Source organism: Nipponia nippon, unplaced genomic scaffold (assembly GCF_047370975.1).
Source record: "Nipponia nippon isolate SJK-2023a ecotype South Korea unplaced genomic scaffold, ASM4737097v1 scaffold_4, whole genome shotgun sequence".
NCBI lineage: Eukaryota > Metazoa > Chordata > Aves > Pelecaniformes > Threskiornithidae > Nipponia > Nipponia nippon.
In genome coordinates this window covers 29,191,991-29,217,168 of record NW_028262358.1, presented here as the reverse complement: position 1 = coordinate 29,217,168, position 25,178 = coordinate 29,191,991, and the positions used below count along the sequence as shown (strand labels likewise).

The 25,178-nt window shown below is 36.2% G+C and overlaps 1 protein-coding gene across 1 annotated transcript in view; it reads right to left on the bottom strand.

Annotated features, from left to right (window-relative positions):
* Window positions 1-25,178, bottom strand: part of CAMKMT (calmodulin-lysine N-methyltransferase) — a 223,100-nt gene that overhangs the window by 194,562 nt on the left and 3,360 nt on the right. The window contains exons 2-3 of the mRNA XM_087774847.1: window positions 23,007-23,173; window positions 13,470-13,534 (exon numbers count right to left, since the gene is read on the bottom strand). Coding sequence (XP_087630973.1) covers window positions 13,470-13,534; window positions 23,007-23,173 — 232 coding nt within the window. The remainder of the gene's footprint in view (window positions 1-13,469; window positions 13,535-23,006; window positions 23,174-25,178) is intronic.

The following is a 25,178-nucleotide window of genomic DNA, read 5'->3' as shown; positions in this document are numbered from 1 at the left end:
CATAAATAGAATCCTCAAAAGAAAACGCTATAGTAATTATGAGGAAATACATATTTGAAATAATGAGAATCACAACAGATTTAAAGCACTTAGATTACCAATTTTTGTCTGAAATTATCTATATTGTTGTGTTGTATGTACTGTGAACAAAACTAAATATTTGGAATTCTGTATTATAATTGTTGATTGTTATCATAATTACTTTTGCCTGCCACAGGAATGTGTGAGGTAGTATAACTTCTGGAAGTTAACACAGGAGACATGCAACTGGCTGCTACATTATGCAAGCATTTACATTGTAAAGCATTTATCAGTTAGAAAAAAGATTGAAATGAACAGTCTCTGCTAAGTAGTTGATCTTGAATATGTATTTAATACCACCACTATAATTTAAGTTTTTTTCAATGCTAGGTATGACAGCGTGTTTCTAATTCTGGAACTGGAAAATTCAATGGGAATGGGAAGGATAAATACTTCTTTTTAACAGGCGCTTTGAAAATAAGGAAAAGAATTCAACAGGAAGTTTATCTGAGCAAATGGTTAGCAGGTATTTTTGGATAGCTTCCAAAAGCTGTCCATCTCTCCCTTGATTCATATGATTCTAGTTTCTTAGTGTATACCTGGGTTTTTTTCATTAAAATTATGATAAATTCAAAGATAGTATATTTTACTGTCCATTCAGAAACTAGCGTAAAGATCTTTGCTTTTAAATGCCAAACCTGCATGACCATTTTATTCCTGTGTATCTTTAAGCATTTTGTTGGTCCTACTGCCTTTTTGAGTAGCTATACAACTTTAAAAGGCAGTTTAAAATCATTGGAGAATGTTGCCTTTTGCTACTACTATCGTTTAAATGTAATTACTTTTAAGTCAAGGTTTACAAAGCTGTTCTCATTTTAATGCCCAACTTTTATACTAAGTAAAAAGTCTGCTTCTTCATGAGAAGTTTCAGAATTCTTCAAGTGTGCCCCCATACAACAAAGGATAATTAAATTGCTGTGTGCATTTGCTCCTAAGCATTCATAAGTCCTTTAACTTGATGGCTATACGTCAGTTTCTTTATGAAAAACAATGTACATTGTGTTTTACCAAATACAAATACAGATCAAGAAAGTAAACGTCTTACCACCAAAAAAAAAAAAAAAATTGAACATAAGCTTCAGCTTGTGCCTTACCATGGATTTTCAACCTATTCCAAAGATTATTATTAAACTAAAAACAGGTGCAACAAAACCAGTCCTTGTTATTAATCTCCGCCCCCCTCCATCTGAAAGCAATGTCTGCTAATCTCAGCTGGCAAAGAAAGAAACATTACAGTTCATAAATACTGATAGTTCACTGCTGCTTACTAAAAACTGCACTAGTCCAATCAAAACCAATCAAACAAAACCCACCCACATAAAAATATTTTCTGAGATAACGTACGATTAAAACATGTTCCTCTGTTACTTTAACCTAGGAAATAATGTTAGAATTGACGCAGATTCACCTGTCAGTAACCAAGCCTCTTCCACAGGAGATGTGCAGCTGAACAGCCCTTCCTCATAGGGAATTTATATTGCTTAGTTTTCAACAGAAAATGTAATGCCTGATTTTAAAAGCAGATTATGGTTGTGGACAAAATTATCAGATTAATTCTTAGTAATAGTAAAGAAACCTCAGTTTATCTGGCTAAGTTCATTTTTACAGAGTCTTTAACCACACAAACAAAAGGAAATATTATTTTCTACTTTGGGAATGTCCAATTAAATAATAAATAAATCTACAAATTGCCTCATATTGCCACTATTTCAAAATGAGAACCAATATACAGCAAAGATAAGGACCCTATATATAAGCTGCTTGGCCGTATTATGTTTTATTATGAAGACATTCCAGTATTTTTAGCCTGACAGAATTTATATTAGGGTGCTGACTCGTAAAATAGCTTAAGAGTGTACAACGTTTTAGCTGTGTGAATAGGTAAATCTCACGGAACTGGGTATGTGCTTATAGAGAGGCATGCATAAAGCTGCTGTTTTCACATTCTAAATTCATACCTACTGGCAGATTGTAGTGGGTTTTCTTCCCGACATACTGTCATGAGGGATTACCCAATACATTTAGTAATATTGTTTCTTGTCTTACTGTCCAAAAGGAGCTCCAGTAAGTGAGCACATAAAAGCTCTGAGCCCATTCCCTTTGCTAATTCAGGTGTGCTGGCCTCCCTTACTTTCATGAAACCACCTGGTGAGTGTTGTAACAATTAGACTCATGTCTGAAACGAAATAAATTCTACATAAAACCTGCAGCTGCCACATGGGAGGCTAAAAAAAAGTGATTCCTTCCATACTTTTTGACAGACACGGTTGAAGCATCTAAATAAAGGAAAGAATTTAAGACTGTGAATGCATCAGGTTACGAACTGAAACTCCAAAGAGAGGGAGAGTTAATGACACACAAATCTTGGAGTGCTACCTGTGGTGAATTCCAGCCCATGCCATTACGTGTGTAGAAATGCCTCCTTACCTGAAGAAGGATTAAATTTTATTGTCACAGCACTAAAGTTCAGTTCAGCAATGCCCAAGTGTCTTTTCTGACACAGCTCTAAGTCCTTCACTTTAGATAACCCAAAGGGGTGGCATTTAAAATGAGCAGGGACTCCTGAAAATGTAGTACTGCACAATTTAACAAAGAGCCTACAATAAACCTACATGTGGGAGAGGTCAGAAGTCAGGTCTGCTAGTGGCCCTCGGCATACCACCACTGTAAGTTGTCTTGGTTCTGTCTCCCATTTCTACCCCATGAACAGCTCTGTAACAAATCTAGAGGCTTATGAGTCTTCCTACCTGTAAAATGGATCTAATATTTATTTCACATATGTGACATTGTACAGATTAGTTAATACCAAAAAAGTGCTTTTGGGAGTACAGTGTAATACTCACCCTCTTCTGAGCTGATATAAAACACACATTTAAACAAGACAACAAAACACTGCCTTAAAATATTGGAATTGGCCTAAATATAAAGGGAACCCTAAAAATTAAATTGGAAAAAAAAAAAATATCTAGATAGTGAAATGTACATTCAGCCAGCACCAGCATAGATGGAAAGAAAGTAAATTTAAGTCACAAAGCACAGGTCATAGTTCAACAATGTATCAATAAACAAGGAGTTGGTGACAAAAGGCATAACAGGCTCAAATTACTTTATTTTTAGTCCTGAATACAACCTGCAGAACTCCATTTCTCAGGTGCATGAAGCACAAACACATTTGAGTACTCCCAAATTACCAAAAAAGCCCCAAACAAACAAAAAAAACCCCACCCCAAAACCACAACCCATCTTGTATTATTTTACATTCTGTCATATTTACAGAATGTCAGGAGATGGAAGGTAGAGGGTATTAGGGTAGAGAGCTATTACAATCCTATCTTAATTTTTGCTAGACTATCAAACATGTCACAAAACCAGTACACATCTCAGCGTAGCTGGAGTTCTCCTTCAGGACACCAAAGAACTACAAGACAAAACCACGCATAGAAGCTTAGATAGGATACATCTGTAGTACAAATGATTAAAACAATGGCTTTCAGGAAGTGAAGTGAATTAAATTATAAGACAGAAAATCATCAGGTGACTTTCAGTGCAGAACACAATAATGCATTCTATAATTAAGTATAATGTTTCATTCAATTCGTCCTCTCCCTCATCTTCACATAATTAAAAACTCGGAACAGATTCATGTTTTTCATTCTTTTGTTGCATATTCCATGATGAAGTATAACAACAAAAAATAAATTACAGATTTTAATTAAAAAAACATTCACCAGAGCAACAAGATAAGAGGCTTGTGTATAGGGCAGAAGCAGTAGATGTCTTATATCAAAAACTTTAGAAAGTCTTTTGACAATTTCATCAGAAACAGTGCCTAAATAAAATTTGGTTAATACAGGTGCAGAGCTGATCAAGAAAACTGACTCTAGAGAATAATTCTCAGTGGTTTACTGTAAAAGCAGATGATTTTATCAGGTGGAATTACCATAAATGCCTACACCAGATTGGGCTCTGTTCAATGTTTTCATTGATCACCTAGACGATGGAAGGAATATGCTTATTAAATTAGCAATTTATCAACTTAGGAAGTCCAGTACATTGAAAGACAGGCTTCAAAGGACAAAAGCAATTAACTGGGAGAAGTCTGGAAACAGAGGAAAAAGTTCAACAGGGACAAGTACCAGGTATTGCACTTGGGTAAGAATAATCTGCCACATAAATACACAATCAGGAATAACTGATCTCTTTTGAAGAGGACCAGGATCTTATGGCAGGTCAAAAGCTCAACACAAGTCAAAGTCATGCTGTTGTAAAAGAGGAAAATACAATATTGGGATTACAGGCTGTAAAATACAAAATCACCTCGTTTACTTAACATTATGAAGGCCTCAACTGGACTATTGTGCCCAGTTTTGACAAACACTCTTCAAGAAAGATACAAAACAAATGTACAGAGTCTAAAGAAAAGTCAGAACCTAGCAAAAAATCTAGCTTAAGAAAAAATGACGGAATTTGGCTTGCTCAACATAAGGAAAAGAAGATGTAGGCAAGGCCATGTGATGACTTAAAAATACCTAAAAAGCTATTACAAAAGAAAATTTCATTTTTGCCAGTGAGCGAAACAATAATAAGTTTAAGTTTTAGTAAAAAAGACTACCATTAGATATCAGGAGATATTTTCTACTACTAAGGAGAGCAGATGTGAAATCACCACTGTTAGAACCACTATTTTCTGAATCTTTGTTTTATGGGCTAGTCACTCATAGAATCATAGAATATCCTGAGCTGGAAGGGACCCACAAGGATCATCGACTCCAACTCCTGTCCCTGCATAGGACAACCCCAAAAAATCATACCATATGGCTGAGGGCATTGTCCAGTTGCTTCTTGAATGTTGTCAGGCTTGGCACCGTGACTACCTCCCAGGGGAGCTTGTTCCAGTGCTCCACTACCTTTTGGGTGAGGAACTTTTTCCTAATGTCCAACCTAAACCTCCCCTGGCATATCTTCCTGCCGTTCCCTTGGGTCCTGTCACTGGTTGCCAGGGAGAAGAGATCAGTACCTGCTCTTCCTCCTTCCCTTGTGAGGAAGCTGTAGACTGCGATGAGGTCTCCCCTCAGTCTCCTCTTCTCCAGGCTGAACAGACCAAGTGACGCCAGCCGCTCCTCATAGAGCCTCCCCTCTAATCCCTTCACCATCTTTGTGGCTCTCCTCTGGACACTCTCTAGTAGCTTTGTATCCTTTTTGTACTGTGGCACCCAAAACTGCACACAGTACTCAGGATGAAGCTGCACCAGTGCGGAGTAGAGCAGGACAATCACCTCCCTCGACCAGCTAGCAGACTCAAGTCTTTTGCAGGTGGGCTGCAGCCTTAATTAAAAAACACAAGGCTGGGCCTCCAGTAATTAGTACAAATGCGCAGTTGTACACATATTCCTCATACATTTTCCATTTACCAAACCACTCGTATAGGGGGCTCTTTTAATCCACCAGGTTTACCAAAAGTTGTTCTTTAGATCTCTGGAAAAATGCCTTGTCCGTTTCTTTCCACATTATTGAAAATATTTTGAAAAATTATTAAAATCCATAGAATTTTATTTAACTGTACCAAGACTCAGTAAGAGTATTTAATTTGTCAAGCTAAGTACACGAATAATAGTTCTGCATTGGATTTTCATCTGGTCACTGCTATGTACATTAGTTTTCATCATATTTTTCAGTCAGAACTATCATCAGACAAAAAATTTCAAATGGATATATTATTCACCAAAGGTTTCAAATTCTCATTTCCAGAAATACTTCACTCAAAATAGTTTTGTTTGAATGCAATTCTGTGAATTGATGCTGAATTAAGTTGAAACCTTTCATCCCAACATTTTCAAAAGAAGATACGAGTTCATCCATCTGAACATGATTTTTTTACATGAAATACAATGCAACTTTTTAAAAGTTCTCTAAAAAGACTTGAAACAAAACCAAAACAAGATGCAAGTTATGCATAACGTTTCAGTTACATTTGTATGGAGAAAACGAAGAACGGGGACTGTCCTTGCTACTTCCATACTACAGCCACTGCTGAGACTATGTTACAATACAGAGAAATGCCCCATCTGATGTGCAAGTCAGATCCCATCAGCAACTTTGTTGAACAGAAGGTAGTTACTCAAGGATGTACTCCAACCATGGCATTTCTTGAGCATGTTTTGCACCTCATACCTGTACTTTTGTGAAGAGCAGCACTGAAAGCATGGCTAGAACATGGAAAGTAAAAGGAATGGTGAAAACAAAAAGAACAATTAAAGAAACATGCAAGTTGCACCCAAACTGCAGCAACCTACCGCACATTAAGCTAAATGAAACTAATTTGAAACTATTTATTTCAATTATGCTCAAATTTGAAATATTTTAAGAGGAAACTCTACAATGAACTAAAAGACTAAGCTTAGTTAATAACATAGTACATCTTAAAGGGATGCTTACCATTGTTATCCTACCCTATCTCAATTAAAAAGGTGATTACCATAAGTTATCTAACGTAAAAGTAAAACCCATGAAATTAATTAAAATAATTCATACTCTTCTCCTTCTACCAATCTAATTTAAGGTGTTATACCCTATCTCCAAATTGTTTTAATTAATTTAAATCGAAAGATCCAACTTCTCATGATGATCCATTCAGAATACTTTCAAAAATGCTTCAGGTTACAGAAGGTCAACACCAGTGCGTAAAGTCAGACTAGCACGAGTAGTACACTTAGAAACATACTTATGCCAACAATTTTTATAAAGATTAAGACAATAGATCTGATGCAAAAACCCAGCTAATCAGAGTGCCGAGGTACAAAACATTGCTTAGCAATACAGAAAAGTAACTGCAGTTGCTCTAATAGATTCATATATTTTTACCAAAAAGGTTCTCATTGGAATGTCCTGATCAGGAGAACCAATTATTACAAAAACTTCAAACTGACCAAGGAAGAAAGAGGGTACTCAGAAGAGCTCAGCTGGGCTTCTTCACCTCTCACTTCTCTGAGCTGGTGCCGTGTTTGAAAGTATAGGCACAGAGTTAGGTTATGGAATGAGTAGTAGAAAAAAAAAATACTTCAGAGGAAACAGAGGCCTGATCACAGTTATGATTACTCTTTTCACATATAGGCTCCTGATAAACAGAAGATTTTAGTGAGTGGGGAAAAGCAGAAGATTGCAGGCACGGTACTTAAAACAGACACATCACTGATGTTCCATCAGAGAACAGTTTCATAAAAACAATTCTGGTAGCAAGAGTAATTTAAAAGGTACCTGCTTCTCCCCATATACTTATTTTCTGCTCCATTCCATAAGCTTTATGCCAGTTATGTCAATGTGACTGCTTGGGATGATGCTGTAAACTGAATCAGTGAAGTGAATTGGATGGGGGAAGGGAGGGAGGAAACAGCTGGTTTTTCTTAACCCTGACCATGAAATGTTTTATTTAAAAGGAAGCTGCATAGTGAATAGTAAATTGTAGGTATCATAAATATGATATTTCATTCAAAATGACATGTATCGTTGCTATCCAAACACACTTCTAGTCAATTTATTTTTCCTTGAAGACTTTTTCAAGAGGGTGTGAGGTTCTGACACGGTAAACAATTTCAAACTGCCACGCTGGTGGAACGAGAAAAGGCTCAGAAGACAATGACTGGCAGTTTCTTCAGGTGAGAACACCTACTGAGGCACGGAGAGGCAGGAAGCATATTCAAGTCGGTGTGCTTTTCACCACAGAAAACAAGATGTTTCCTCTAAAAAAAGGGGAGAAACTTCCACAGCAGCACCTGAAAAATGCAATCTGCTCCCTTGTTGATTCTAGGTAATGCTACATGAAATACAGGAGCACCTCTGCTGCCATAAAGGATGCCATCCTATACTTTTCCCCAGGTAGCTTGATGGCATCTACCCTTCCAGGCATGAGAAATCAGTAGCTGCCACAATGTCTCCACAGAGGAGCTCAGATACCTTTGAGTCACACAGTGAGAGCTCTGAAGAAACAAGCAGCTCTCTGAACACATCCTCATATATTACTACCAGGAAAGGAGACCCCCCTCTCATTCTAGTTATTTGAGAGGAAGGAAGAAAGAAGGAAAGGTTCTTTGTTTTAAAGTAGATTTTTAATTTTTTAAGCAAATACAAAGAAAAAGAAGTTACACAATTACCAGTTATAAATAAGCATATTTTTAAAATTAATACAATCTGAAAAAAAAGAAGTGAAAACTAAAAGGAGAAAATTCATTTATTTCTATTTTTTTCCTCAATACGATTTTCCAAAAAAACCATGATATGGACTTGAAATTTAAGAAAAATCCTTCTCTCTTGTTACTTTCATGAAAAATAGTATATGAAGGGGCAAAAATATTCTCCAATTTAGGTAGCTCATTTATTGGCGGGGCAGGGGGCACATTAAGAAACCCCTGCATTTTTCCAATATAAAACTTGTTGTAGAGACTGGAATTTCTAAACGTAAAATTAGCTCAAACAAAAACAGTTCTAAAGATGGCAAGTAGGTGTTTTGTAACAGTAGCTATATCCAGACACTATATTTTCAGGAAACTATGCAACATTTTCCAGCAATAAAACACTTTTTTTAAAAAATTCAAGAAAACAAGTGACTATGTAATTTTGCTTTTTCTGGATTTCACATAGATTACCTGTTTTCCTATATAAACAGAGGCAACAGCATTTAAAGCTATCCTATTTACATCTACCCCAAACTGAAAGCTTAAGTCTTTGCGGGATCTGCTTGCCTACAGCAGCAACAATTTTGGAATATGTGCCTGAGTAGCTCTACAACTGTAGCACCCTCTGCTGCTTTTTTAGTTCCAAAACATGTAATTGTACGCTCAGCCAAATAGAAAATAAAATTAATATGTATTGAACATGTTGTTTCTTGAAAATGGTTACATTATTAACTAATGCTATGTGCAGTTTACAAGAAACAGTTTTGCTATTACATATAGTATATTTGCAATTTTATACTACTTGAGCACTCTGGAATATCTTGTTTCTGTGTTAACATCAGGTAGATGCTAGATGAAAATCCCAGAACATGCTGTATTTCACTGCTTAAAAGTCTCCTTTACAGACACTAGCTTGCTTAGACTGGTGGCAATTAGTAAAGAGGGCCCCAATATTTTGGCCCTTGATCATTTAACTTAAACATACAGATAATTTGAAATTATTACTGCAGGGATATAATTATACAAGCATTTCAGTCATAACCGCTTTCTCCCACTAGGAAAGGCAGGGGAAGGTGATACTCTCAAAAGCTCATTCTTGCAGAATTTTCCTTGCTTTTTGGACAGTCTGTTTCAGAAGAGATTTTTCTTCTGCAAGGATGAGCATGGCATGTGGCTCCTGGAGCCAGCTGATGCTATCCCACAATGCCACCACTGAACCTTCTGCCTGCGATCCATCAGTTCTTTTAAAGGACTATCTTAGGACTAGAGATAGTCTCAGGATGTACCGTCTTTTTAACAGATGGCATACTGTTGTCTAAAACGAACAGACTGATCCTTTCCTTCACTCCAGTCCTCTTTTCCCTGCCTCCTGTTTATGCATAGAATTAAAGCGGAATGAAGTGCATGTAGCACTGCATCCTGTCTGTGCGGAGAATTCATTTAGAGTTTTCACGGGGAAACTGCTCCCTCACAAAGGACAAACAGGAGAGAAAAAAATTTTCACATTTTTCTGAAAGTGAAAACCAATTGTAATTTGTAGCGTGAATTTTCATTCACAGTAGCAATCCTACAATGAAAATGCATCTTTGGAAATCTTTTTGAAAAAGAGAGCGTACGAGTGTAGGTACAGTGTTTGAACAAGACATTGTGCAATGGCAACTTCCAGAGTTAACACTTGGGACCCTGCAATACGCCATTTACAGCTACTGCAGTTGGCTCCACTTTCGTCCCTAAGTCTTACTGGTATAAGGCAGCACTCTTGGAAGTAGTCACAAGTATTCCTCAAAAGCTGCTGATTGATATTTTATATAATGCTGCCAGCTAGTGGCACATCTTGTACTGAGTTGATACTACTGGGAGTGTAGAGAAAGTGGTATTAACTAGAGTCTGCTCTACCACTCTTCTTTTGATGGTGTATGGTGATGTGCCCGTTAAAGACCATAAGCAGAAAGATCAAAAAGTGAAACAAAAAGACCATAGAAATGGTCCCTGAAAGAGCTTGTTTTAACACAAGGTACTTAGGAACATTACCAGGAGAAACAAAAAAACTCCCCCCAAAACCACACAAACCATGTTATTTGAAACAAATGATTATGTTTAAAAAGGATGTAATATGCAACAGGTTTCAGTTTTTACAAAATCTAATCTGTTTAATACACAATTATTTCATAATCTAATAATCTCTAGCAAAACATTAAGCTTCCTGATAAATACTCAGTATGACAGCCACGACAAACACACAGAACACTAAAATATTTAACTGTTTTCTGATAACTCAATCTGAATTGTTTAAGTGAAGTTTAGTGCCCAGTAAATAAATTCTAACTATGCAGTGTGTCCTAAAAGAACATTAAACTCTATAATTATTCAATGGGTCCTCTCACAGAGCATGCTACTGTAGATGGGACTGATAATAATGTTCAATACTGGCCAGCTGCATTAGTATTAGGTATTAGAAGAAATAACCTAATACTGTTAAAGACCATTTTAGAAATGTTTAGGGTTATTTTTTAGGGTAGACTATCATTTGATAATATGAAGTTCTTAAAGAACGCCACAGCAACTGTAAAAAAATAGTCGACCTAATTTTAGAAATACTACAACTGTAGGTACCTTTGGGGGTAAATGGAGGCAGGATTACTACCTACCATTTCCACTGTGGATTAACACAGAGAGCCAAGAAATACACAGAAAAAGGTCAAAGAAAGAACCAATTCAGATCAAAGGATAACGGGAGTGTACACAATTCAGTCAGGTCTGATCCAAATAGAGCAGCTCAGTAAACACATGGTTGGGGGAACTTTACTGTGATGGTCTGACCGACACATAGTTACTCTGGCTTGGACACTGGGGACGTTTACTCCACACAGGTGGTAGCAAAAAAGTATGATTATTACCCTGCAAGCCAGGACTGCATGCTGCCAGAAGATAACTATTTGACAGTTACCCTAACAGAGTGTAATCTAGAGTTCTTAGTAAAATGGGCATAAATCAGCAATATGTACATCAATACAGACAGACGCTTACAGACACACACATTAAAAAATGGGGAAGCAGCGAATCTGGAAATTACTTAGCAAACACCATATATAATAACACAGCATGAACCCTCAAAGCAATACTGAATCCAAAAGGACAACTGTGAATCTTTGTATATACAGAGAAACAGTAAGAAGAACTACAAATGTCATATTACTTCTGTTAGGACTGGTGTTGTGCCTATTAGAGTGTAAGTCTTGTTCTACCATCTGCAATCAATAAGAAAGTAGCTGAAATGCTGGAAAAAGTTAAGAGAAGAGCTGACAGCACATCTATCAATAGGAAAGCATATGAAAACTTTAGCAGAGTAAATTATTTGTGTTAACAAGGAAATTTGTGTAGATTGATCACAATCTAAGTACCCACACAAAGAACAAAGATTAAGAAATCATGTAACCATGTTTAACAGAGTGAGGTACACTGTCTTGATCCACTATGTGAAGCGCTTTCAGGAAAAAAAAAAAAAAAAAAAAAAAAAAAAAAAGCATTTTCTCTGCTGTTCAAAATAAATACCCAAGTTGTTATCTAATGAACTAATATAACAATATTTTTTCTGGATCCAAAACCCCAGTTTGGATTTTTTTCCTAATTTTTTCCCTTATTGAGAACAGTTTATGAGAATGAAGTAACTTGTTATAAAAGCCCCTCTAGCTTCCAATTCTGAGAATCTACAACATCAAATCTCTCTAAATGCCTCCCGTAATTTAAGCAAAGCATTTTCTTCCAGATCCTAAATGTTTTTCCCATCCAGCTCATGATGCCTACATCTGTAGCTCATCAACCATAATTACACAGGCGAGTTTTCTTTCTCAGCCTTAATATTATTAATTTGGATATTCATATATCCCTTAGATACAATTTTCATTCAGAAATCAGAGAACAAATTTCTCTTGGGCAACATTTAAAGAATATATCCTGAAGTATTTTGTGGCAGGACCACACAACTATCTTCAATATTCAGAACTGAATGAAAGCTAGCAAATTTTAAAAAGGAGAGCACCTAGTTTATGATTATTTTTTTCCTTTGAAGGCAAAAGTTTATTAAAGAAATTGACCTTTTTCCTAATGAAAAGCCAATGTTTATTGAAACATAGCTTTGGAATACTAAGACTGGAGTTTTGAGATGAAACACATATATATCAGAACAGTTGCTCTATCATTGCTTTGATAAGGAAGAAGAGATATGTGCACATGTCTTAAATATCTGGCAAACTTACAGAGACCCCCCCAACTTTATTCTATCAGTTTGCTTGTTTGAAAACAAATCAAGCAACCTGAAAAATAAGGCAGAATAATCAAGCAAGAATTATATTTATATCTGTAAACATTAATTATATAATAGTAATTACTCATTACATCAAAAATATTTAAATATTTTTGCTCAGCTTCTTTTTCATGATCCACCACAATTTTATAATGCAAGTCCATTAACAGCATAGATAATTTTATTAATAAGCATACTGAAGCAGAGCCATACTGGGTCAGACATTGAAGGTCCACTTACAGCTCATCTTGTCTCAGGTTAATGCAGCCAGTAACTGATGCTTAGACAAGAGTGAAAGATCAGGACAAACATATCATCCTACTGCCCCATTAATTCTCCTAACATCCAGCACTTCCTAAGCCATAAGTGATGTCTTTATATTAATAGCCACAGTGAATTTTTCTTGCACAATTTTTGCCCTTTTGCTTTTTGAATTCATGTCATGTTCTAGGATCCAAAACACTGGGGAGGAATTTCACAACTTGACTGTGTGCTTTCTTTTGTTTTTCTCTGGTTTGAGTTTGCCCTCTCCAAGCTACACATATTGTTTGTTTCCCATGTTCTTGCACTGTTGTTCCTCAGATAGCCATTGCTGGCCACTGGCCCACACAAATCAATGGGCTAAACTAATTTTTTGTCCAACCCAATTCAGCTGCTCTAACGTTCCCTCCACAGCCACAGAACCAAAAATAACCTGCACTGGGATGACTTAAGGGTGTATCCACACAAGCAACTCTGCTACATAAAACAGTGTAACACATAAAACACTATGGTGGATAGATCTGTATCTCTCACCAGAGTAATGGTGTTTCTCAGCTAAATGAAATGGTTATAGAGGGTTCATACAGAAATATTTTATAATGATACAATTAGACTTCTATCAACATAGTACTATATTTAAATAAACAATGACTTACAGACATTCCCTGTGTTGTCAAAACTTGTAAGAACATCTTTAACATTTAAGAGTCCGTTGTGAAATCTGGAAGAAAACATAAACAGTGACTTTACCAACATATAAACAATCAAAAAAAAGCAAACGATCTTGCCTCTTCAGAAAAGAGGTTCACTGCACACGTCCACTTCTCACAGACCCCTTTCACAGACAAGCAGCAAACAGGTACTACTGTAGCCACCAGGGGGAAAACAAGGGGACAATCACTACTCTTTAAAATTCCATCACTGAAATCCATGACCCAGGAACAGGTTTCTTGGAAACAAATACTTTATAAAAATGAAAACATTTCCAAAGAGCATCAATTTTTGTTTAGTTGTGGAAGTCACATACAGGAAAGGAAGAATTTTGGTAAAGCGATTTCTTGGAAGAGGAAAAACAAAAGGCTATTTTTTAACAGCAGCTGTATACACACTCCTATTTTCTCCAACAAAATCAAGAACACTTCATTTAATTAATGTGAACAATGAAACTGATTAATGTGTTCAGTGAACTGCATTTTCTTTGGTTTTACATTGGCATAACCCAAGTGAAATAAACATTCAAAACTGGGGATAATAAATTAATTAACTGAATTTCACATACCGACTGCAAATTTTAGAACACAGTGAGCAAAACACTGACAGCAGCAGAAAGAACATGCACCAAAGTTGAACAAAAATTTGCCTAAGAAGCTTCCTCTGCATGTTTCAGATGTCAGGCTATCTGGATTCACACACACAAAAAAGCAACTAAAATTTTTTTAACTATTCTGAGCTAGATCCAAAATGAAAAAAATAAAAAAACCTTACACTTTACAACAATCAGATCACATAGCTGTTTTACAAACGCATTGAAAAAATCTAAAAAGAATTCAGCAAAGCAGTAAAATACAAAAATACAATCTTTTAGTAATGTTTCAAATATAGCTTCTAAGGCTGTTTAGCAACATGTTAATTTGAAACACTGCAAAAATGGAAGAAATCCAACAATTCTAGCACCGACAAAATTAGTTCTCATTCTCTCAGCTTTTCTTTCCTGAAGGAAGATTGTTGTAAGAATGAAAAAAACAAACAAACCCCAACCTTTTTGCAAAACAGAAATTGTATATTTATAGTGCAAAAAAAGCTATTACAGCTTCTGATAAGCATAAGCATTAAATAAAGAAACATTTCAATGTTAAATTTTGAGAAGCACTAAACAGCAACTAGACTAATTCTTAAAAAAACAAGGAAAATCAAATGGAAATCAAGTCAACAAACTAAAATGAGCTCATAAACAGGAGCAACAAAATACATGAAAGATGTTACAAAAGATTCAACTGGATGTTACAGCTCTTCTCCCAGCTACATAAAAAAAACCCCAAAAATACATCCCTTAGCTGCAGTGGAAGTCCACAAGAATTCTGATGGATCACGTGGACTTAAAACGCACTTTTTCTTCTTTTTTTGGCAAGTTTGTTTTCAATCAGATTGGACAACCGATGCAACAGAGTTAATTCAAAGGAAGTGACAATAAAGTGGACAGGATCGGTAGTTCTGCCAACCACAGAGCTGCCCTTTACTGTCCCCTGCTGACTCCTTAGCACCCAACAAACTCCATAACTGTGCCTATGTCTGACACAGTTCGTGTCTCAGACAGCTGTGAATGTCTCCTCTTCTAAATGAATGTACGATGGGGGTGGGGGGAGATGCTGAGACAATAAAGAAACATTTTCATCTTTGTTGGCATGTAGATTAGTCCTGGGATAACATGTTTTGGTTTGGGTTTTTTTCTCTCCTCAATTTCTTTATATACGTAGTCCATATATAAAGGAGATTTATCACGCAAATCCCGAAGTGAAGCAAACAAAGATGAGGATGAACAATTTAGCAATCCAGTACTTGTAGTTCAACAGAATGCTATGAAGAAAGAAAAACAGAAGTACGTGGTGTGCCCTGGTCTAGAAAAGAATACAATTATTTATAGACTTCAGGATCAAAAGGTAGACAAAGGCAAAAAAGAGAATTGATACAGCCATAGCACTGGCCTTAAAATTATCACCAAACCAAATTTCAGGCTGTTTCCAAAATAATGGTTTATAATTGGAGATGAGAAGCGGACAGCTCCGAGTACCTCAGCCTGAAGAATAAGCTAAGATTCCACAACAGATGCATGCCACACACCTATTGTTTTTGATGTTGTCCTAAAATTTTGGTGATGTTTTATTTAAATCAATGAATGTTCTTAATCTACATTATTATTTTTGGTACTCCCCGTTTTCATTAAGGATCAGTTCTTCCTCTGATTACAAAACATTCTTTCCATAATTAAAATCACCACACACAAATTTCAAACATATTCTTCCATGTATTATCCAGTGGCCAAAAGCTTGTGGTGTCCAAGTACAAACACAACACACCCCAATGTTTGCTCTCCTGGCCAGCAGAGGCATTTTGCATAGGCACCCTTTTCTGGCTGCCTGCAACATTCAAAGTCTCTAACTCTCTGTCTCAGCAATCTCTTTTTTGCTTTCACAAATATCGCTCATGGCAAGCACATAAGTGAGCCATAATTTAATGATGAGAAGCATCCAGCTTTGCTGCGAGGGACCTCCCCCTTCTCCTCATTCTTCCAGATGGCCACTCCACACTCATCCTGAAACAGGACAGGGTTTAACAGCTGCTTTCTTTAGTCTGATCAGCTTAGGAAACCTTCACTGAACAAAAGCAGGGAGAGCGCTCAATCTCCTAGAATGAGAGGAGTAGCCATTATCTCAACAGTGATCTGGATAGCAAAACCGCTCTCATTTACTCAAAAAACCACATCTCAGGTCTTAACTATATTACCATTATGGACTATTTTAACACTACTCCACATTAGTAACAATGAACCTTCGAAGTCAATTAGCATGATAGGAAAATACCCCTTCCTGCTGATAAAGCTTTTTCTCCCTACACCAAGCTAAAGAAGCTGCACTTAAATTCCACTGGTAACCACTCAACGGTTAGGGAACCCAAACAGTGAAGAATTGAGCATAACTCCTATTTCAGACAAGTTTTAGAGCGAGGAAAGCAACGTGCCAACAGCTGATCTACTTGTGAAAGGCAGAGGTCAGCGAGACACACTTCCAAACAGCAATAGCCACAGGTTTCTCCATTTGGAGGACTGTATTTGTAGAGCCTGCAGACAACCTCTGCACCAGCTACTTCCCAACTCTTTTCCATCACGGATCTGACTTGCAGACTGAAAGTTACATGCACCTGTAAATACGGGTATTCTCTAACCCCAAATTCTGCCACAAATATCACGCTACTCAGTCTTGCACCTAAAAAGCACAGCTTCTAGTTTGGGATCCACTGCTCTGTAACAGCTGCTGCTTCACTGTCCCATCCCATCAGCTGCTCCTCCATTTCCAAGCCCAGAGAAAACTGCCAATACACATCACATCTTGGCCCTGTGAACGCCTGTCATGATCACAGCTTTCCACAGCATGTCTTAAAAACCGCCCATAAAGAGTCTGTAAGTGTCGTGCACTGAATTATGAAAGTCAAGGAAAGGAATCACAGAAGCTTGCGGTTAAATCCCAAGCCCAAAATTCTCATAAATTTCCACAGGCATCTCAAAATACAGAAGAACATTAGTATTTAGTGCTTTGGAATATGTCATGAATATTGTACAGTTCAAAGAACTTCAAAGTTGCTGAGATCAACAAAGTACTTCAAACAAGTATAGGTAAGCATCATGGAGAAAGTGAATTTCAGGCCAGCAGGGTTAATCTGATCCACAGTGTTCTTATAAGTCTTCAAGGTATAATGTTCAAAAATTTCTATGGCTGAGGCAGTAAGTTATAGAAGACAAATCTATGAATGATAAACTAATTTAACTCACTTTTCTTCTGATACGAAGCAAAGCAAAATTCCTTACTCTGGACTACAAATAAATCAAATTTGGATGTATAAATAGAGTCAGAGAAAGAGAGACAGAGAGGTATCTTTAAAATATATTAATGTTCCTTCCTTTCCAATTCAGGCAACACAAGTGGCAGACTTTTACATATATTTACAAACAGCTGTAGACAGTAGAATAAAAATAATCCCTCAGTAGCTCCCTATTAATGTATGCTTTTCATCAACCATAATGTTCCTTTTCTTCTTTTATATTATTCTTTATCTGAATGAGGAAAAATAATACAAATAACTAAATACATATATAAACCTTAAAAAACTACAAAAACTAAGATAGAGTACATTTCCATATAATACTCAAAAGAATAAAAACCACAACACATCACCATACATTATTAACCTGGATACAAAATAGAACTACCATATTTGTGGAAAATGAAAGACAGAATAAGGGTGAAAAAGTTACTGCTAAGGGTACTTTACAAAAACGCTTGGTGAGTGTCACCACCAATTGTCATTGTGGCTCGGTAAGAATCTCAGAGTTATCTGCAAACTTTGTTTTTTTTCTGGGCCAGAATATAGCAAACCAAGATAGCTCCTCTCTCGCTCCAGTTCAAGATCTCTGCTTAATATGGTAAGAAACCAAAACAATGGCTTCTTTGACTACAGATTCTTTTTCCAAATACCCACATCTTGGGCAATAGGATGGAACAGTCTTAGTTTCATCAGTGAATGAAAGTAGTATGCTACCAAATCACTTTTTATCTCTTTCCTCAATTTCCTCCTTCTGTGGCCAAGCCTTTATGCTGCTAAATCCACATGTTGTTTCTTAGCATGCAGTAAGTAGAAGAAGGCAAGTTTATCGTATCTGCATAAATTGTCCATAAGGAGTAGGCAATATTCCTTGAAATCTGCTTCCCTTCATTTTTTTATGTCTATCCTTAAAATAAAAATTCATTAAAACTTCAAAATGTTAGTAGCAGAAACATCCTATAGGAATAGCTGATGGAATTCTCTCCTAAACTATCTTCTAACACAGCACTTGCCACAGACAAATAACATGCCTCTCATTTCTAAACCGAAGGTCTAGAATCATCTAATAATTTCTTTCATATTTTTATCTAAAGGTTCATTCATATTCAGAATAAAGGCATGACACCTTGCAAAGAACACTTAACACTCTTTACAAACCTTTAACCCTTCACGTAAGCTGCTAACAACGTTCCTTTCAGTTCTGCATTTCAGTATTTGAAACACCAAATGACTGATCAATGGAAAATATTTTACCACAGAAATAACTTATTTCTTCTCTAATTGCTTAAAATGAGCCTACAATTTTAAAGTAAATCCATATCCTGAAATAAAAAATTTGAAGATATTGATTGCTCCTTTTTTAACTCTAATAAAAGACAGACACCGTCTCCACAGTGAGACACTGCATCTTTATGAGCTATAATCACTTCATTGCTAGAACTATTCATACAAAATTCAAATTTAAAACCATAGTCCTAAGAATAGAAGGATTTAAAAATGCAATATTAAATAAACATTTTAAAATGTCTCTACTTACTCTATAGCTTCCTATCACCAAGAAAACACATATTTAGCACATGCATAATTTTTAACAGCAAAGTGAAATACCCCAAAGTTAAAAAGAACTTGAACAAAGCTAACGAATAAACATGATAGTTTTATGAATAAAAACATCTTTTTAATGGAGAAAAGACCCAGGCGGCCAGATAATATCTGTAATGAAAGATATTTTTTTCCACTGCAAGCTTGCAAGAAATTTCACTCAAAATGAGGTTTATATTTTTCATCTGCAGACTGGATTATTCAGTTTACTGTATCCAAATCTGAATGTGAAAACTGCAGCAAGATTCCCACTTGGACTGAATATGTCTACGTTCTCCAAGTTAGGTTACCATAAACATTCAGCCCGATTCCCAGGCTGACTTCCTGTCAGTTTAGGGATTTACTTTTTAACTAACATTAATTGCAAACAACACTAGAGAGCAGTATCATATATGTAGCCACCCAATTCATATCATGAAGACAAGGATGTAGTGTGTAGGAGCATCAAATACGGTACAAATCCAAATGAGACTAGACTAATCAAATGAGATTCTGGGTTATAACACAAGAAATTTCTTTCTGACACATCTTTCACTGCTAACAAAAATCACACTCATCAGACACTCATTTCCATAGCTCAGAGCTACCATGAAGCACCTTAGTACCTATACAAACTTCAAGAGACCACCATCCACCATGTATTGTGAATCTACATTTCATTAAGCACACTAGAGAGCACTGTTTAACCAGAAGAGTTATGGGCATTTTTTAAATGAGTCAATGATGTTGTCACCTCAAGGATCTAGTCAAAATGACACGTAAATCCAGCTTAAAGTTTTTAAGCAAAAATTGCCTTATATTGGTGCTTCTGGCTTCCTGCTTTGGAAGATTTGTTATTAAGAGTGATTCTAAAATAAACTAGTGACAAAAAAACATGGCATAAGCTCTTCTTTCCCAAATGTGAATCCAACCTGATTTTGGTTAGAAAAAAAGCAACTTATTAAAACAAGCTGCATTGAGAAGTTCAGAAAAGCATGCACAACACTGGTAGCTCCTACTGAAGCTTCTACTTGCCTAACAAACTGGTCCCCAAGTCTCTCTAGAGCAGTAATTCCAGCTAGGTCATAGCATATCTGAATATACAATTTGATCAGTCTTGATAGCCCTTGAACTGATATAGGTTGACCTTTATACTCTTTGCCAAAAGCCACTAACAACCTTATGAACTTTCTTAAGTATTTAGTCTTGTCAAGATGTTAGCTGACAACCCTTTTAACATCCAACATATGTAATGAGCTTTCCCAAGAAGATGTTAATGCATAAGGAAGACATATGTAGATGAAAATTCAAAAGCACTTTTGTCCAGATTTTAGAGGGGCCATAGCAACATTTTTCCTGACAAAAAGACACATAAAAAGGCTCTCCTACTCAAGCACATTGTTCTGAGTTTACCTGACTGATGCTATTGTTAATAACATGCTAATAATATACTCTTGTTATCTTGTTAAAATTGTTTCTATTGATGAAAATGATGATAATTAATATTTTGCCAATGGGAGGAGAAAAATGAAGGGAAGACTGTCAAACATACAGAGGATCCTTAAGTTTCCAAGACATCATCAGTTCTCAAAGATCCAGGAACAACTACTCCAAGATTTCTCATCTTCTAGACATGCAAGTTTCAGCAAGGAGAACTGTTGCTCTATTATGTATGTTAAACTGTTATGTTTACCCTCCTAAATTACTGCTTCTGCAAAAACAGAGAAAAACTTTATTTAATACAGACTTAAGGTAAAGCAGATTTTTTTTGCAGAGTTTATACTTTGTCCCTGGCAAAATGTACAGCGAGTATTTTCTTCTTCCCTTCTTCACCATCCTGCAATATTTTGAAAAAATAAGTATATACTATCTATTGCCACTACTTCAATATAGAGAGAAAACATTTTAATATAGAAGTGTAAGTAAGTTCTGACCATTATTCCTAAAACAACCAGTGATTACCGCTTTTATAGATCACCGAGTATCTTCTAGAACGGAATAAATTACAGGGAAAAAAACCAAAAATAAAAATCCCCACCAGGAGACAATCTCCCTATTCTCCTCAACATACAGTTTTTGAAACCCAATGTGAGCCTGCTCCAGCACAGGAACTGTACATTTCCATTGGCCAAGCTCAGAGGAACATAAAAGGTTAAAACAAAATCCTCACACTTAGAATACTATATAATGATCACCAATAATAAAATCATGCATGAACAAACATGCTTGTTCGCAGTCTACAGTTTGAGCTGTGTCCTATTATCAGTGAAGCTACTATTAGCCAAATAAAAATGCCAAATAAAATGATGACATGGAAAGTGATGGAAACAGAAGTACACAAAGATCAAATGTCAGAGGAAGATCAGCCTGACTTTCCCTTGGCTTTTGTACTGCAGGCACAGGTGAACCTTAGCTCGCCTCCTACCTTAAAACTCGTGTAACTAGTAAATCAAGTAAGTGACGCCGAGTGTTGCAAACCATGGCAGTGAACTGAGGAGACTGAATGAAGACATTCAGGACTGCAGCGTACAGGATTGCAGACTGGCTTAGCCTAAATTCTACCTAAACGTCTTACATTTCCCATTACCAATGTGCCTCTGAAGGCCTAAAACCAGGGAACAAGACACTGCACAAAGAGATTAGGTAGACTGTGAGCATCTGGATGAATCTGTGGCATTCCCCAGAAGTTCATTGAAAAGTCCATATGCACAAAAAACACTGTACCTACCTTCTATTACAAATAGGCAGCATTTTCAAATGGAAAAGTTTCCTTTTGAAGCCTTTTAGCATCAATAAGTATAAGCTTGGAAAATGGAAAATTAAGGTTTTATCAAGCTCTAAACAATTTTGTATTTGACTTTTCACCCAGCTGCAAATTTAAGGCAACCTGCATGTAGTGTTGTGGGGTTGCGTTTTTGTTTGTTTGTTTGTTTTCTTTTTGTTGTTTTGTTTTATAATCTTGCAAAAATGTCACAGTTAATGATGGTCACTTGTTTGTGTTAGATCTTAGTTTCTAAGATTGACTTTAATTTAAAGGTTCCAGTTCAATAAAAATGCACTTTAAAATTTTGATGACTCAGGCTCTCCAGAATATTCTCTACTGTGCACAGAACGCAAAATCCTACACCCTCAGCAGGGCTAATTAGAGGCTGCAAAACAAGTATTGATTCAGGGATGCTTAAGTTACTGTTGCAATAATACCTGTTGAGGCAAAACCAAGTTATAGATATGTACAAAACTGAACAAGGAAAAGGAGACCAAAGCAGGAGAAAAGAAAAAAAAAACCACATAGTAATGAATGGGAGCTATAAACTTTTCTGTTTTGCTAAAGCTACTGAGAATTCATTACACTCTTTCACAGGATTTTTGGGGGATTTTGGGGGGGGGGTTTTGGGGGGTTTTTTTGTTTTGTGTTTTGTTGCTTTTTAATACAGATATCTTTATTTGTTTTACCTGCTCTATTATAAAACAGATTTCTTCATTAGGTATAAATCATTTCTATAGTAAAAGGAATTTTTTTATTCTTTTGTTTTGCAAATTGGTTACAAATTGTCATTGAGTTTTACATGAACTATTAAGAAGAAAATTGAATAAAATATAGATCACTACCAAAAAGCTTTTAGAACTTTATGAATAACATCATGTCATTAAAATTTTTATTAAGATTACAAGTAAATGTGTTCAGGTTTTTTTACATCCTATTTATATCACAAGGATGTCAAAACAGAAAGTTATTAGAAATACGTAATAAATGCTCATATTTGCATTCTGTTATAGGCACAGTCATCAGTATTTTCATTCAAGCTGTGGCAATGTAAAAATGGCAATGTGAAATGTACCAAAAAAAAAAAAAATGCAGACAAGCTGCTTACTGTAACAAACAACTAAAAATAACATCTAACAGTTTATTTGTAAACTATGCCCTAGTTACACAAAACACTGGAAGAATGGCTAATGAGTTTTATATTTGAGGCCCATACAAGATCTTAGGAAGTACTTAAAACTTAAATGATAGTTACCTTAAGGACACACTGTATTCAGGATAAAAGATGCTTTTGTACTGAACCCAGGTCGCAGTTTCCTCTTCTGTATTCTGGTTTTCTATTGAAAAGAGTTTGAACGATGCAAACCTTCTTACAGACACTTGTTGGAGATGCACATCTTTTAAGTGTTTTTTCTTCAAAACCTTTGAAATGAAGAACAAATTAAATATTAAGAATAAAACTTGCAAGAAAAGAACAAACACAGGCTTATTTAACGGAAGAGGCAAGTCTGGAATCAACCATAATAGATATGCTATTAGCTAATAGCTATGAATAACTAGTTCAAGCATGTCAAGCCTGAGAAAAATAACAGTGGTATTGATGGTAGGGGTCAAGAGAATGGGTTATGAATTTATTATGTCTCAATAACTGTAAAGCAAATATACCGTGTTCACAAGTACACAAAGTTGCTTCTTTAACTCCCACTCCAGCAAACCCCTGCCAGAATTAGAGGCAGACTGGGTTCTTCCCTATCCTCCCATCAGCACCACAGTGAAAGTTTCACAGACCAAGCAGTGCCCTCACCAAGCAATTTCTGTGCCACTCATTGTCCCTGTAGATGGGAAAAAACCCACCACCATCAACAAAAACCCCCAAGGGTATCTTCTGTAGAATTTAAATGACTAAACCCAAAACATGATCCTCAGGTGCTCGAGTGATATGTGGAAACATGGGCTCGCTGTCCTGCATAGTCCACTGCACTCAACTGTCTTTGGGGAGTGAGGTATCAATGCCTTCGTGCAAGAAAAGCCAGCACCCAGCCCCATTGAGCTGTATCATTGCACAGAAGACAACTAGCGTTTCCCTGCTGGACAAAAAGGCTTATTCTATAGGTCAGTGATGTGGAAGGAAAGATGTCCTGGGTTTAATTTCTTTCTCCTAACACTGGACAGAATACACAGACGATTGCCATTGCATTTTTAAAATGAAGGTGCATAAGCAGTCCACAGCAATGAAAAAAAACAAAGCAGAAAATAAACTCATCACTATAAATAGATAGAACTACAAGGAATAGCTCTATTGAGTAGGAGAGCACCACAATGTAGTTTTTTGCCAACCAGAGCTAAATCTGAAGTCAAATGAGAAATAGCTCTCCAGAATTACAAAACTTGAAATGGAAGCTTTGCATATGGGATGTGTACAAGAAAATAATGGGTCACAGATTTTATTTTTGCTGCACCCAACCTTTGCTGACCGTGCTTTAACTGGAAATGCACTCACATCCAACAGCCTTACAATTTGGTGCCATGACCTATTATTTTGCAGGATACTTGGAAATACTACGTATGTGAGAAGAGCAATTGTATTTGCTATGCTGTTAGTTTCTAACAGCAGGTCTGATGCATCAGGCTTATTGCTTTTGGGTCTATTTTCATCAGCATATGAAAGGCACAGGCATTTTCATCAAAATATTAAAAACAGCTGTGTCGTGTCCACACTTTCTTCTACTTTTGTAATACATGGGAAAAGTACACATACGAAGGAAATCACAAAAACATCAAAACAGGAGAACCAAATTAAAAGACTAGCAGAATTAAGACCTTCATATAATAGTGGCATGCCTAGAAACAAAACAGACTCAACTGACAACTAAAGAAAATGACCAAGGTCTAATTTTCAGAAAAGTATGTTGTTTTGGGGCTTTTTTTAAAAGCAAAGGGAAGCCATTACTAACAGGAAAAAAAAATCCAGAGTGACAACACTTTTCAGTTTTTTGTTCTACAGAGATATCTTCTAGCCACTCTGTAAAATGCCTTCTCTGGGTTAGCAGAAAATCTCATGAGCATTTGAGTACTCAAAAAAACATTTCTCCCACAGCCTCCAACTAAACTCAAGAGGTCTAAGATCTGAAAATTACAACAGCAGGTCAAATCTTTTAAAAGCCTAAATATAACTGAGAAAACAGAGCACAAAAGAAGAATACATTACATTATTTATATCTAACTCTGTATTTTTATATAATTATCAAAATATTTTTTTTCCTCAAGTCAGTTCCTAAAAGCATCACAGTTGTGTTACAAGCCACAAAGATACGTTGCTTATCTCCTCCCTCAGTAACTTTCAGTTAAATTTTTCTGCATATTTTTATTTTAAAAAATTCCAGAAGCCTTGTTTCACTCTCTTCAAGATCTTCTTTCAGTACTGAGA